A 12,878-nucleotide genomic window follows, 5' to 3' on the forward strand; every position below is an offset into this window, starting at 1 on the left:
ATGATGCTAGCTCGAAGTTTATTTTTAATTTTTATGGATATCTAATAGTTACCACTTCAAAGATTCTATCCTATAGAAATAAAACCATCAGTGGGAATCTATGCATAAATATGATTGCGGCAACATTATTTGTGGTCACAAAAGATATTTCACCTGAATTTCCAACTGAAGAAGAATTGTTAAGGAGATCAAATATATCTAATATTATAAATTATTATGCACAAATTAAAATGAATACATTTGATCTACATTAGTTAAGCTCAATGATATTCACCATGCACTATAAAAAGAGAAAAGTAAATTGCAAAATAATGTAGCGTTTGTGCACTCTTTAAAACAAAGCAAAGGTAACAAAAACCCAAAAGGACATGCAGTTGAAAGTAAGTCACAAAAGCCAGAAGCCATAAGAAAAAAGGAAACAATTTGACTGAATAAAAATTAAAGCTTCTGTACAACAAAAGACAGCATAAACAAGGGTAAAAGGCAAGTGACAGACTTTAAGAAAAAATGTTTCATGTAAGGTATATGTGATCCATCAAATAATATGATATAGAATATCTAAAAAATCTATAAATGTGGCTCACGCCTGTAATCCTAGCTCTCTGGGAGGCCGAGGCGGGCGGATTGCTCAAGGTCAGGAGTTCAAAACCAGCCTGAGCAAGAGCGAGACCCCGTCTCTACTATAAACAGAAAGGAATTAATTGGCCAACTAATATATATAGAAAAAATTAGCCGGGCATGGTGACGCATGCCTGTAGTCCCAGCTACTTGGGAGGCTGAGGCAGCAGAATCGCTTGAGCCCAGGAGTTTGAGGTTGCTGTGAGCGAGGCTGACGCCACGGCACTCACTCTAGCCTGGGTAACAAAGTGAGACTCTGTCTCAAAAAAAAAAAAAAAAATCTATAAATGAATTAGAATATATATGAAAGATCAAGATATTCACAGAAAAATATGATTAGCTAGTAAATATATGCAAATATATACAATCTCACTAATAAGTAGAGAAACACAATGTTAGAAATGAAATTATTTTTCAATCCTCAAGTTGACAAAAATTCATTAAGATTGACAATATACTCTATAATTATGTGAGTAAATAGGAACTCTCATATGCTGATGATCAGAATATAAATTGGTGATTCCTTTTGGAACGCAAATTTTAATTTTATCAAAATATTAATGCTCATATCCTTTGCCCCAGTATTCTATTTCTAGAAATTAATCATTAAAGAAAGTAAAACTAGCTAATGTATCAAAAGATGAATATACAGGTATGTCCAGTTACATCTTTTTTTTTTCTTTTTTGTTCTTATGGTATGCTGAGGCACAGCGACCACTCGAAGTCGCGAGTGCTGACATCTCCAGTTATGTCTTATTGATAATAGAAAATAATTGAAACTGACATGAATGTTCCTCAGTAGAAAAGTGGCCAAATTATGGTAAGCCATCCTATGGAACAATAGTGCAACTATTAAAAAGAATGAGTGATACCTATGTGTACAGATAGACAGAGACCTCCAAGATATGTTTTATGTGGAAAAGCCAGTCACAGAGTAACATATAAAACTATAAGAATATGTGTATGTTTATAAATGGACAGAAAAATTACTGGAACATATGTGCTTTAAACTGTTAAGAATTATTTCTCTGGGAAGTTAGTGCAAGTAGATGAGAGGAGTGGTTTGTCAGTGGGGAGTATTATATTTATTTTTATAAACCAAATAGCATTGTTTGAATTCTCATGATAATAAAATGGGTATTTATTTCTTATGCAACTTATTAAGAACATTTTAATTTGTTGACTTATTTACACACATATGTATTTTAAATGTATTTTAAATCTATGTAAATCCTACATAGAGATAATTGTCATTCAGAATGTTGAAACAGACATAAAGAGAGAGAAATATGTATATTCAGGTAAAGAATGCCAATGATGAATTAATGTTAATATCTAAAATTAGATTATAATAATTCTTGTACAACTCTATGACTGTATTAAGATACACTGAATTAGATACTTTATAAGAGTTTTATGGCATGTGAATTATATTTTCATAAAGTAGTAGTTAAAAAATCAATGGTTTGATGTTCTAACCTTTACTGGGGGATGAGTGTATTTGAGACATAAGCTAATAATTTCCAGTACATTAAAAAAATATTTACAACAGATATTTCTAGCTGCCCTCCCCAACTATTAGGAAATATTTATATTTCCCAAAGCCTCGAGATCGCTGAGGTGAAAGCTGCTTGGGAGGGGAAGTCACTGTTGTACAGATACGCAGGTTACGAGGTGAGGCAGGGTTGGAGAGGCATTCCTTTTCAAGGGAAACCTCTGGAAACTGCAGAAAGCAAGTGTGAGGTACCGCAATCTGCCTGGTTGGCTATTTAAAAAAAGGTTCCACATATAAGTAAGATTCTACAGTATTTGTCTTTCTCTGTCTGGCTTATTTCACTTCCCATAATGCCCTCCAGGTTCATTCATGTCATTGCAAGTGGCAGGATTTCCTTCTTTTTAAATGGCTGAATAATATCCCGTCCTATGTATATATCAGATTTTCCTTATCATTCATCCATTGCAGGGTGTTTAGGTTGTTTTCCTATCTTGGCTGTTGTGAATAATGGTGCAACAAAAAGACGAACTTGTAGAAGCAGAAGTGGATGGTGGTTGCCAGGGGCTGAGGGGTGGAGATGTTAGAGGTGGGGAGATGTTAGTCACAGAATACAAACTTTCAGTTATAAGAGGAATGAGTTCTAAGGATCTAATGTACAGCATGGCGACTATAGGAAACGATGCTGCGTTATGTACTTGAAATTTGCTAAGAGAGTAGATCTTAATCGTTCTCATCACACACACGCACACACACATACACAAGTTAACCATGTGGGGTGATAGATATATTAATTAATTTGATTGTGGTAATCGTTTCACAATGTATGCATATATCAAGTCATCACGTTGTACACCTTAAATATATACAATTTTTATTTATTAGTTACACCTCAATAAAACTGAGAAAAAAAGAATTTAGAACTGCGGGATTTAGTTTACACTCACATCAGGCCACTTCACTGGTTTTATAAATGATTAGCTCTTTCTCTTTCTTTATTGACACAAAGGAAGGGCAAAAGCAAAAACTCGAGTCTGTAGTCATCTCATGACATAATATCACCAACTGCTCATTCCCCTTTTGCAACACAACAAACCATAAAATGAAAATCAATAATATTATTCTTTGCTTAATTATTAATATTTGCTGATTATTCTAGTGGTTCAGGCAGAGTTCAGGCAAAATAGGCATAAACAAAGACCACCACGGCCAGGAGGAGGATGGCATTGGCGTCCACTATAGCCTTCCACAAGGGCCTCTCAGACGTGTCAGTGAGCTTCTGCCTCAGGGCTTCCTCCTCCTCCTCGGTCAGCTTGGGTCCTGTCTTCTGCAAGCCACAGAATAAGTCCCAAGCCTTCCTGAGACATCCACGAGATTGCTCAGGATAATCTGAAACGAAGAAATCCTTGTCAATGTAGTGCAGGTGACTATAAAGAATAAATACAACCACTTCTGAGTGTTAGACAAAATGTAGAAAATATTCCTGAGGAAACGTAGATAAATTTGAATATATAAAAGTAGAACACTTTTGCGTGACATAAAGCTCCATAAACAAAGTAAAAATAAGTGACCCAATGAGGGAAACACTTGTTTATTATATCAGAAAGGATTTAATATCTTTAATATATAATTGTATTAAATATATATAAATAACTATAGGAAAAGACCTTCAACAGCCCCATGTAAATATACAGAAATGAATAAACAGTTAAAAAAAGGACAAATGACTCATAGGCTCACTCGAAAAGAGAAATTTAAACTAAAACTCTACTGAGATACCATTTCTCATCTATCAGTGGCAAAAATTCAAAACATTCACAATATACTATGTGAGTGAGTCTGTGTGGAAACAGGCACTCTCATACCTTGTTGCTAGGAAAGCATGATTCAGCTCCTATGGGAGGGAATTTGGTAGTATGTACCAAAATTGCATAGGCATTTTGCCTCTGACTCAACAATCATATTTCTCAAAATCTATCACAAAGGTTTACTGGCAAAAATATAAAAAGATTTATGCATAAGGCTATTTGTTGCAGCATTGGAAAAGTTAAAGAATACTTCTAACTCAAATGAAATATCATACTGGAGACTATGCTAAGAAGTAAATGATAATGAAAATCATATACATTAAAATCTGTGAGATACAACAAAAGATTATGTTGAAGGAAATGTATATGGCCTTAGTTATTGATGTTAGAAAAGAAGAAATCAGGCCCAGCGCGGTGGCTCACGCCTGTAATCCTAGCACTCTGGGAGGCCGAGGCGGGCGGATCGTTTGAGCTCAGGAGTTCGAGACCAGCCTGAGCAAGAGCAAGACCCTGTCTCTACTAAAAATAGAAACGAAATAATTGGCCAACTAAAATATATATAGAAAAAATTAGCCGGGCATGGTGGCGCATGCCTGTAGTCCCAGCTACTTCGGAGGCTGAGGCAGAAGGATTGCTTGAGCCCCAGGAATTTGAGCTTGCTATGAGCTAGGCTATTGCCACGGCACTCTAGCCCAGGCAACACAATGAGACTCTGTCTCAAAAAAAAAAAAAAAAGAAAAAAGAAGAAATCAAATTTCCACATTTACTGGAAATCAATGAAGCAATACCCACCTTATGTTAGAGGAGAAAAAAAAAACCACAACAGAATAAACCCAAATAATGAAAATGGAAGGAAATACAAATGAAAATAGAAAGTAATAAAGCCAAAAGTTGGTTCTTTGAGAAAAGTAAACTAGATGAGTCTTAGTGAGATTTATCAAGAAAAAAGAGAAATTGCAAAAAATTATATAAGGAATTTGAAGGAAAATATAACTATAGAGGCAGTCGAGTGGCTAAGTAGATATTATGAATAACTTTATGACAATATATTTAAACTGTGTACTAAATCGACAAAAACACCAGAAATATATAATTTAAAAAGCTGCTTAATGAAGAAATGGAAACTCCAAATAGTTAGTTCTGTAGCCATTATGTAAATTTGATAATTAGTTAAGAAATGCCACCCCTACCTCACAACCCTAATGGTATTATTATTGGCAAAATATCAACATTCAATGGAGATACCATTTCAGTCTTACTGAAATATTTCCATAAGGTGGACAAATGGGCTAAGTTCTGATTTATTCCATAACACTATGATCTTAACATGAAAACCAGACAAAGATTAAGTACAAAAAAAAGAAAGTTCTAGGCCAGTTGTGCTTAGGAGCATTGATATAAAAAAATCAAAAGGAGTAGAAAGCATTGGGTCTTCCTTCAATCTGAAAAACCAAAACCAAAACCAAAACCAACAAAGTAATTAGTGCACAGTTCAAAACAACATATCGTGAAGTGCTGAATCTTGTCAGTGGTTTAAAAATGTTAGGTAAACAAAGAGCCCTGGGGATGGATGCAGGAGAAATTTTCATAAAGGGAGTGAGATTAGAACTTAGTTTTAAAGAATAGACAATATTTTTCTCTTGGAGAGGAGGTATAAATATTCTATGGAGCTTGCAGTGTGTAAGGAAGTGAAAGAACCTGCCTGCCTGGAATGGAGGGTATATTGGAGAGAATAGTGAGAAATAAGACTAGAGAGAAGGTGGGGCTGGATGTTTAATCACAGTTAATCAAGACCAAACACTTAATACGTAACTAGGAACAGTAATTGACTGACATCTCAGTAACTAGGGATGGATGCTGGATGGACAGGCAGATGATTAGATGGATTTCATATGTTGTCTTGGTTGTTGGAAAGGTAGCATTTTAAAATTTCAGTTTGCCATAAATCTAACAGTTTTATTAGAAGCTGAATTTAGTGGCAATAAAAGAAAACCACTAAACCAAGTCAGGCACACGGAATTCCTACATGAAAAGCAAAAGTAAACAGATATTACCTTCTTCAGCACTATCATAGGTTTCTTCCTGCCACTTCTCGTCTGCATCTAAATCGATTCGTTCCTCTGTACTGTCCCGAAGAGCCCAGCACAGGCGATACAGCTGGCCAGAGACCATACACAAGTACATTAGTGATGGGAAAATGTTTGCAATATTATAATGGTACCTTTTGTTATCATATGGTTAAAAAAAAATCAAACTTCGCAGGAGAACACAGATCACCAGGAAAATGTCTCCTACCTTGTTCACTCACCAAAACACACTACCCATCTTAAATTATTTCTGTTTTTAATTCTTCTGGTAGTTATTCAAAACTCTGAATAATTTGCTTAAAACTCCTACTTCTGGATTGTTGATATAATTTCTGAAAAGTTGGAAAGATTTAGCTAACCTATATTGTACCCCTGCTTCACTCATTTTCCTTATCATCCAACTGTTACTAGCTACATCATTACTTATTTCAGTTTGTCTGGTGGTTACTTTTATAACTTTTAAAATATCTTAATCTCTATTTCTGGACACATCATGTTTTCATAGTATCTATGTGTTGTTATTGAGTTCCAATTGCAATGAATACCCTTATACATCCCCTTCCTAATCCACCTCTAAACTTCTGTCAGTGATACCATCATTTTAAACTGTCAAACTTTACAGAATTTTAACTGTTTTCTGTAAATATAATTAAGACTTCTATGCTTAGTCTCTATGTTGATTAAAAAAGTTGAAAATAAATAGAATTTATGCTATAAGGTATCTTATTTTTTAATTTTTTTTGGCCATGGATCCAAGAAAGACATGTGATTGGATACAATGAATAAATACCAGCTCTGAGTCATCCTAAGGAGATTGTTTCAAGTATCAATGGATTTTAAAATTTTTAATCCACCATATTCTCAAAGTCATGCCTCATTTTAGTTTGTCCCATGGCAAATTTCTTGTACAGATTTGCTAGAATTTGTAATTGGCTTTCTTATTTGTGATTGACATAGCAAACATGCTTTTATCTTATCCCTGAGAATCCTAATCATAGGTTCATAAGCTATTGTTCATAGAATTTCTTATATTAAATCCACTTTCTTTGTTAAAACTTTCTTCTTGGGACTCCTTGAATTCCTGTTTAACTTGGATCAAGTATTAATACTTTCTAGTCTTGCTGAAAAGCTATCGTCCTGTGAAATCTCATTTCTGTCCTTCTGGGCTAGGTCCACAACACTTTTCATGACTTACTCTGAAATAACTATTAATCGTATCAGTCCACTTCGAAAGTTCAAAACTCACACTATATTAATAAACAAATATAAACATAAATTAGAGAAATGTTCTCACCGGTCCTTAAGATAAAATTTTTTCTAAAAATTAGTAATAAATTATGGTTATTTCTATTGGCAAAAATGAGTTCAATATTTTATTTCTTTGAAAACTATGATATGTTTTCTAGTGCTCTTTCATTTGACTCTCAATATTCAGTGCAAATATTTAGTTATGAATACTGGTGACATGTCCTTTTTGTCTCTGTGTCAGTGTTCATGTTGTGTATGAAATCCTACTGGCCCCAGGCAGGCACAGCCTAGGTGATAGCTTTTCTGTGAAGTGTTTCCCAGTCTCTTAGGCAACAGTAATTATTCTCTTCCTGGAATCCTGTAACAATGGTGCAGATTTATGCCCCAACTGCATTGTGAAGCTTTTAAAGCAAGATGCCCATTTCCCAATCTCTTACTTTTTTTTTTTTTTTACATTGTGCAAAGAGTGCTTTATTTTTCAGAAAACATTATTGTTAGTGGGGAGAGGATATTTTATGCACCTTATAGTGAACACCTCTCCAATTCCTTACTTGTTAATTCACTGGTGCTTTGCACGTGCTAGGTGCAAATTTTTATGTATTTGAATGACTGGATGATACTCTCCTCGGTTTACTGTAGCTCTAGAGGTGCAATGAAGACATTGCCTGGGACTCCTACAGTTGCTGCAGCTTTAGAAGGCCAACAGCACTTATTTTAAAATGAGCATATATTATCATTCATCTACTCACGTGTACATCAGGAATGGGTTTTGTTAAGAGGGAAATTCCCAGGACGACTAGTATGGTCCCAAAGAAGAGAATGATGGCGAAGTACAGGTAGTGCACGCCACAGAAAATCGTGGGACAGTCACTGGCATACAAGCAACTCCCTGTTCCGTAGACAAAGTCTGCGATCATGCGAACAAGGCCCATCACAAATCCAATGATTAGACCCCAGAAGGCTCCCTGCACAGAAACAAAAACACAATCAGAGTGTCTAGAAAAGTTGAGAAGCTCATTCAAGTAAGTCATAATTATAATCTTGCCTGCTTTCTCAGTGAAGGACCAACAAATGGCTAACCTTGAGCACAAAGTTACCAAAAGAGAAAGTTGCTGTGTGTCTGAATGGTGTGTTGCTCTCCGTGGTCCTGAAATACCATTGCACTGTTGCTCCTCCAATTTCAGGACACTACTGTCTACATTGACCCAAGCTGAAGTTTCCCTTGACTTTTATTTGATAGATAGATTAAAAAACTTATGGTTTATTTTGTAGAATAAACAGAACTATGAGTTATGTTACACAGTCTTCAGAGCAGATATTAGGTAGTTTTGAGAGTTCTATTGAGCTCTTGACAATTAAAAGGGTGTATTTTCTCTGAGACATTGATGGGGGTGGACAGATTTGTCAATGTTCCCCTGAGAAAGATGTTATGCTTTAGGAAAACAGTATTTCATGTAGATTAAGAGTATGAAATTTGGATGGATGAAGCCCCAAGTCTGAATCCACAGACCCCACTTAATGATATTAAGTAACACATTAAAAGTACATAGGTATTAACCTCTCTGCACATGTTCCTTATCTGAAAATTATAATAATAAGGCTAGTACCTAGGAACAATTAAGGGATTCAATGTACATGGTCCACTATAATCAATCAATTATATGTATCACAATAGCAGTAAACATATTTTGAATGCTTATTAGTGTGGTAGATTTTCTTCTAAGAATTTCACATATTAAAAAAATTTTTTTTGGAGACAAGGTTTTACTCTGTCACCCAGCCTGGAGTGCAGTGGTGTGATTATAGCTCACTATAACCTTGAACATCTGGGCTCAAGGGATCCTTCTGCCTCAGCCTCCTGGGACACACCACCACACCTGGTTAATTTTTATTTTTTTTATTTTTCATAGAGACAGGGTCTCACTGTGCCTAGGCTGGTCATGAACTCCTGGCCTCAAGCAATCCTCCTGCCTTGACCTCCCAAAGTGCTGTGAATCACTGCACCCAGCCCTATTTCACACATCTCATATATTTTATCTTGTTTAATCCTCACAGCAATCCCATAGGGTAGGTGCTATCATTATCTTCATTTCACAGAGTCAAGTGATTTGCTGAAGGTCACAACACTGTTAGGTGGTATAGCCATGACTGGGCTCTGGCAACCTGTCTCCCAAACCTGTGTTCCTCAGCACTGTGCCATATATACACAGAGTATTTTGTAAGAAATATAAATACTCTACTATGAATGTACACTATTATTTTTGTACTTTAGGAAGGATCAAGAATTGTGACTGACCTCAACTGAAATTGACATGGGCTGTGATTTGTAAAATAGAGTAAGTACAAAAACACATTTTGATACCTCTATGAAAAAAATTGTTCTTACTCCAGCAGGGAAAGTATTTTCCAGTGTTCACTTACCTGCTCATTGACTCTTTTACAGAAGATGGCCAGCAGGAAGACAGCCGCAATTGGAGGCCCAAGGTAGCTAGAAATTGATTCTGTGTAATGGATCAGTTGTCCATTTCGAAATACCTGTACTAGTGGAACCCACATGATGCTGAGGACAGTTATTACGAGGAAAAATATCCTGGGAAGAAACAAAATGATTTAAGTTTTAAGCAAAAGTATCACAGGCACTTCCATTGTGCTTTAGTACTTGGATTCATTTTTGTTGCTATTTCTTGGTTTTCCAAAGAAAGCCAAGCTCCTTGACCTTGCAAGAATCCACACCATGCTTAATGATTTTCTGTTAGTAAAGTGCCAATAAAGTGATTGCTGGTCTATAATTAGTCCTAACACTTTCTTCTATGAGATGAAATATCTAAACACAGTTTAGGTGTCGCCAGTTGATTAATGATTCTCTAATGCGATGTATATCAATTTGAAATCAACACGACAGTATTTCTATTAACCAGTGATTCTTTGTATGATAAAGAAAGCAGACTTCTACTTTTGCCTTTTTCCTAGCTTTCAGGGAACTAAGCCAGTTTGCGTAGAGTAGAAATAACACAGCCTCTATCCCAGAATGTGGAGTGAATTGGCAAGAAATGGTAGTTTGTGTATTTTATTACTTGAATACTCTGGCAGGTAGAAAGAATTGGTTAAAGCATTGCTACATCATAAAAGCCTGTTAGAAGCTACAGGGAGCAGGACTTATTCACTTTTCTAAACCCCAGTGTTCTCTGTGTTTATTGTGTAATATTCATTGAATAAAATAAACAAACATAATTTACTAGACTGTGCAAAAAAGGCCATCATCTCTCTGGCTTGCATGAAACAGAGAAGCTGTGGTGGGGTGGAGGGAGGAACAAGTATTTGGGCAGGAGACTGAATAACAAATATCTCATTTAAACTTTACAAAATCTCTGCGTTGTTGCAACAACTAAATATGATAAACCACGAAAACTCTTAGCATGATGCATCAACCATAATAAGGATTCAATAAATTATACCCACTATTGTCATTTTATCATCATTGGAAAGCAAATCCTGTCCCTCCCCAGCTCATGCAGCTTGTTATTCTCTGTCACCTGGAGAATAGACTTCAGAGTCTTGTCCTGGCTTAAATGTCCCTGCATGACTTTGCCTCGGGCCACCTTCCTGACCTTGGTTCTTGTCACTCTCCCACTTGCTCCTCACGGGCCAACCACACTCCTCATTGTCCTCAAACACACCACACACGTGACTGTGGGAGGAACGCAGCACTCACTGCTCCCTCCCCAGAGAGCCGTGGGACCCACTCCACACTCCCGAGGGCTCTGCTCAAATGCCACCTCCTCAGGGGGACTCCCTGAGCACCTGCATGAGGGACCCACCACTCCATCTTCCTCCTATAATACTCATCATAGCTTTTCTTGCCATCCAATGCAGCACACATATGTTAATTGTGTATCCTCCCTTCAAAGGTATAAATTCCACGAAGCAGGGATTTAAAAAATGTATGTGTTTCTTTCCATATTTGTGTTCTGGGAGATTAGTAGGCATTTGATAAGAGAGAGGAAAAGAAAAAGTCAATAATTTATCATTCAAAAGGATTTCACAATCACATGCCTGCTAGTGGGACTACTGCATCTTGGGTCCCCTGAATACCCGTTAGCACTTTCTCTGCCACAGATACACACGTCTTACTGTTTCCCTCCTCCTACAGAATTTGTCCAGAGTCAAGATCTGGGCCAAGTGGGGCCTTTGGGTTCTTTCCCCAAGTGTTTGATTTTCTAAAGCTATTATTACTGTCACCAGCAAAACACAATCTTTTTAATGGGTGGTCGGTTTTTCTTGACACCAACTTCACTAAAAAGTTGGCAGGGTCCCTCCAGGATTGGTCCTTGCAGACGCTGTATCTGTAGACTGTACTGAGAGTGTCCCTACCCTGGATCCACTGAGGCCAGCGTGCCCACTCAATGAGTGGGGAAGGAAGAGAATGGAGATTAACGTGAGAATAGCAGGGCTCCAGCTTCTATTCCACCTACTGGTGAGGCTCCAATAAACTTCAAGTGCTAAACCACAAGTATGTAATTACACATTTTCATGACAGAAAATACACATAAGTACATTACCCCAAAATGGGAGAAATGACGCACTCAGGAGTCCCCCTGAGGAGGTGGCATTTGAGCAGAGCCCTCGGGAGTGTGGAGTGGGTCCCACGGCTCTCTGGGGAGGGAGCAGTGAGTGCTGCGTTCCTCCCACAGTCACGTGTGTGGTGTGTTTGAGGACAATGAGGAGTGTGGTTGGCCCGTGAGGAGCAAGTGGGAGAGTGACAAGAACCAAGGTCAGGAAGGTGGCCCGAGGCAAAGTCATGCAGGGACATTTAAGCCAGGACAAGACTCTGAAGTCTATTCTCCAGGTGACAGAGAATAACAGAAGCTGCATGAGCTGGGGAGGGATAGGATTTGCTTTCCAATGACAATAAAATGACAATAGTGGGTATAATTTATTGAATCCTTATTATGGTTGATGCATCATACTAAAAGTTTTTGTGGTTTATCATTTAGTTGTTGCAACAATGCAGAGATTTTGTAAAGTTTAAATGAGACATTTGTGCTTCAGTCTCCTGCCCAAATGCTTGTTCCTCCCTCCACCCCACCACGGCTTCTCTGTTTCATGCAAGCCAGAGAGATGATGACCTTTTTTGCACAGTCTAGTAAATTATGTTTGTTTATTTTATTCAATGAATATTACACAATAAACACAGAGAACACTGGGGTTAAGAAAGGTGAAAGAGTTCTGCTCCCTGTACCTTGGGAGCTTTTATGATGTAGGCTTTTATGATTAAGGCTTTTATGATGTAGCAATGTTTTGTTTTTTCTTTTTTTTTTTGAGACAGAGTCTCGCTTTGTTGCTCAGGCTAGAGTGGGTGCCGTGGTGTCAGCCTAGCTCACAGCAACCTCAAACTTCTGGGCTCAAGCAATCCTGCTGCCTCAGCCTCCCGAGTAGCTGGGACTACAGGCATGTGCCACCATGCCCGGCTAATTTTTTTGATATATATTAGTTGGCCAATTAATTTCTTTCTATTTGTAGTAGAGACAGGGTTTCGCTCTTGCTCAGGCTGGTTTCCAACTCCTGACCTCTAGCAATCTGCCCTCCTCGGCCTCCCAGAGTGCTAGGATTACAGGACTGAGCCAC

General features: G+C 37.4%; 1 protein-coding gene across 2 annotated transcripts in view; it reads right to left on the reverse strand.

Moving 5' to 3' along the window:
• Positions 1–3,234: 3,234 nt before the first annotated feature.
• The window catches only part of SLC5A4 (solute carrier family 5 member 4), a 46,251-nt gene continuing 36,607 nt past the window's right edge, over positions 3,235–12,878 (reverse strand). The window contains exons 12-15 of one of the 2 annotated variants that reach the window (XM_012764039.3): positions 9,675–9,843; positions 8,003–8,218; positions 5,973–6,075; positions 3,235–3,499 (exon numbers count right to left, since the gene is read on the reverse strand). In XM_012764039.3, the coding sequence (XP_012619493.2) occupies positions 3,285–3,499; positions 5,973–6,075; positions 8,003–8,218; positions 9,675–9,843 (703 nt within the window). In that variant the 3' untranslated portion in view covers positions 3,235–3,284. Of the gene's footprint in view, positions 3,500–5,963; positions 6,076–8,002; positions 8,219–9,674; positions 9,844–12,878 lie in introns of both variants that reach the window. The other variant, XM_075996843.1, reaches the window with a different exon arrangement.

Source organism: Microcebus murinus, chromosome 22 (genome assembly GCF_040939455.1).
Source record: "Microcebus murinus isolate Inina chromosome 22, M.murinus_Inina_mat1.0, whole genome shotgun sequence".
NCBI classification, from domain to species: Eukaryota; Metazoa; Chordata; class Mammalia; order Primates; family Cheirogaleidae; genus Microcebus; species Microcebus murinus.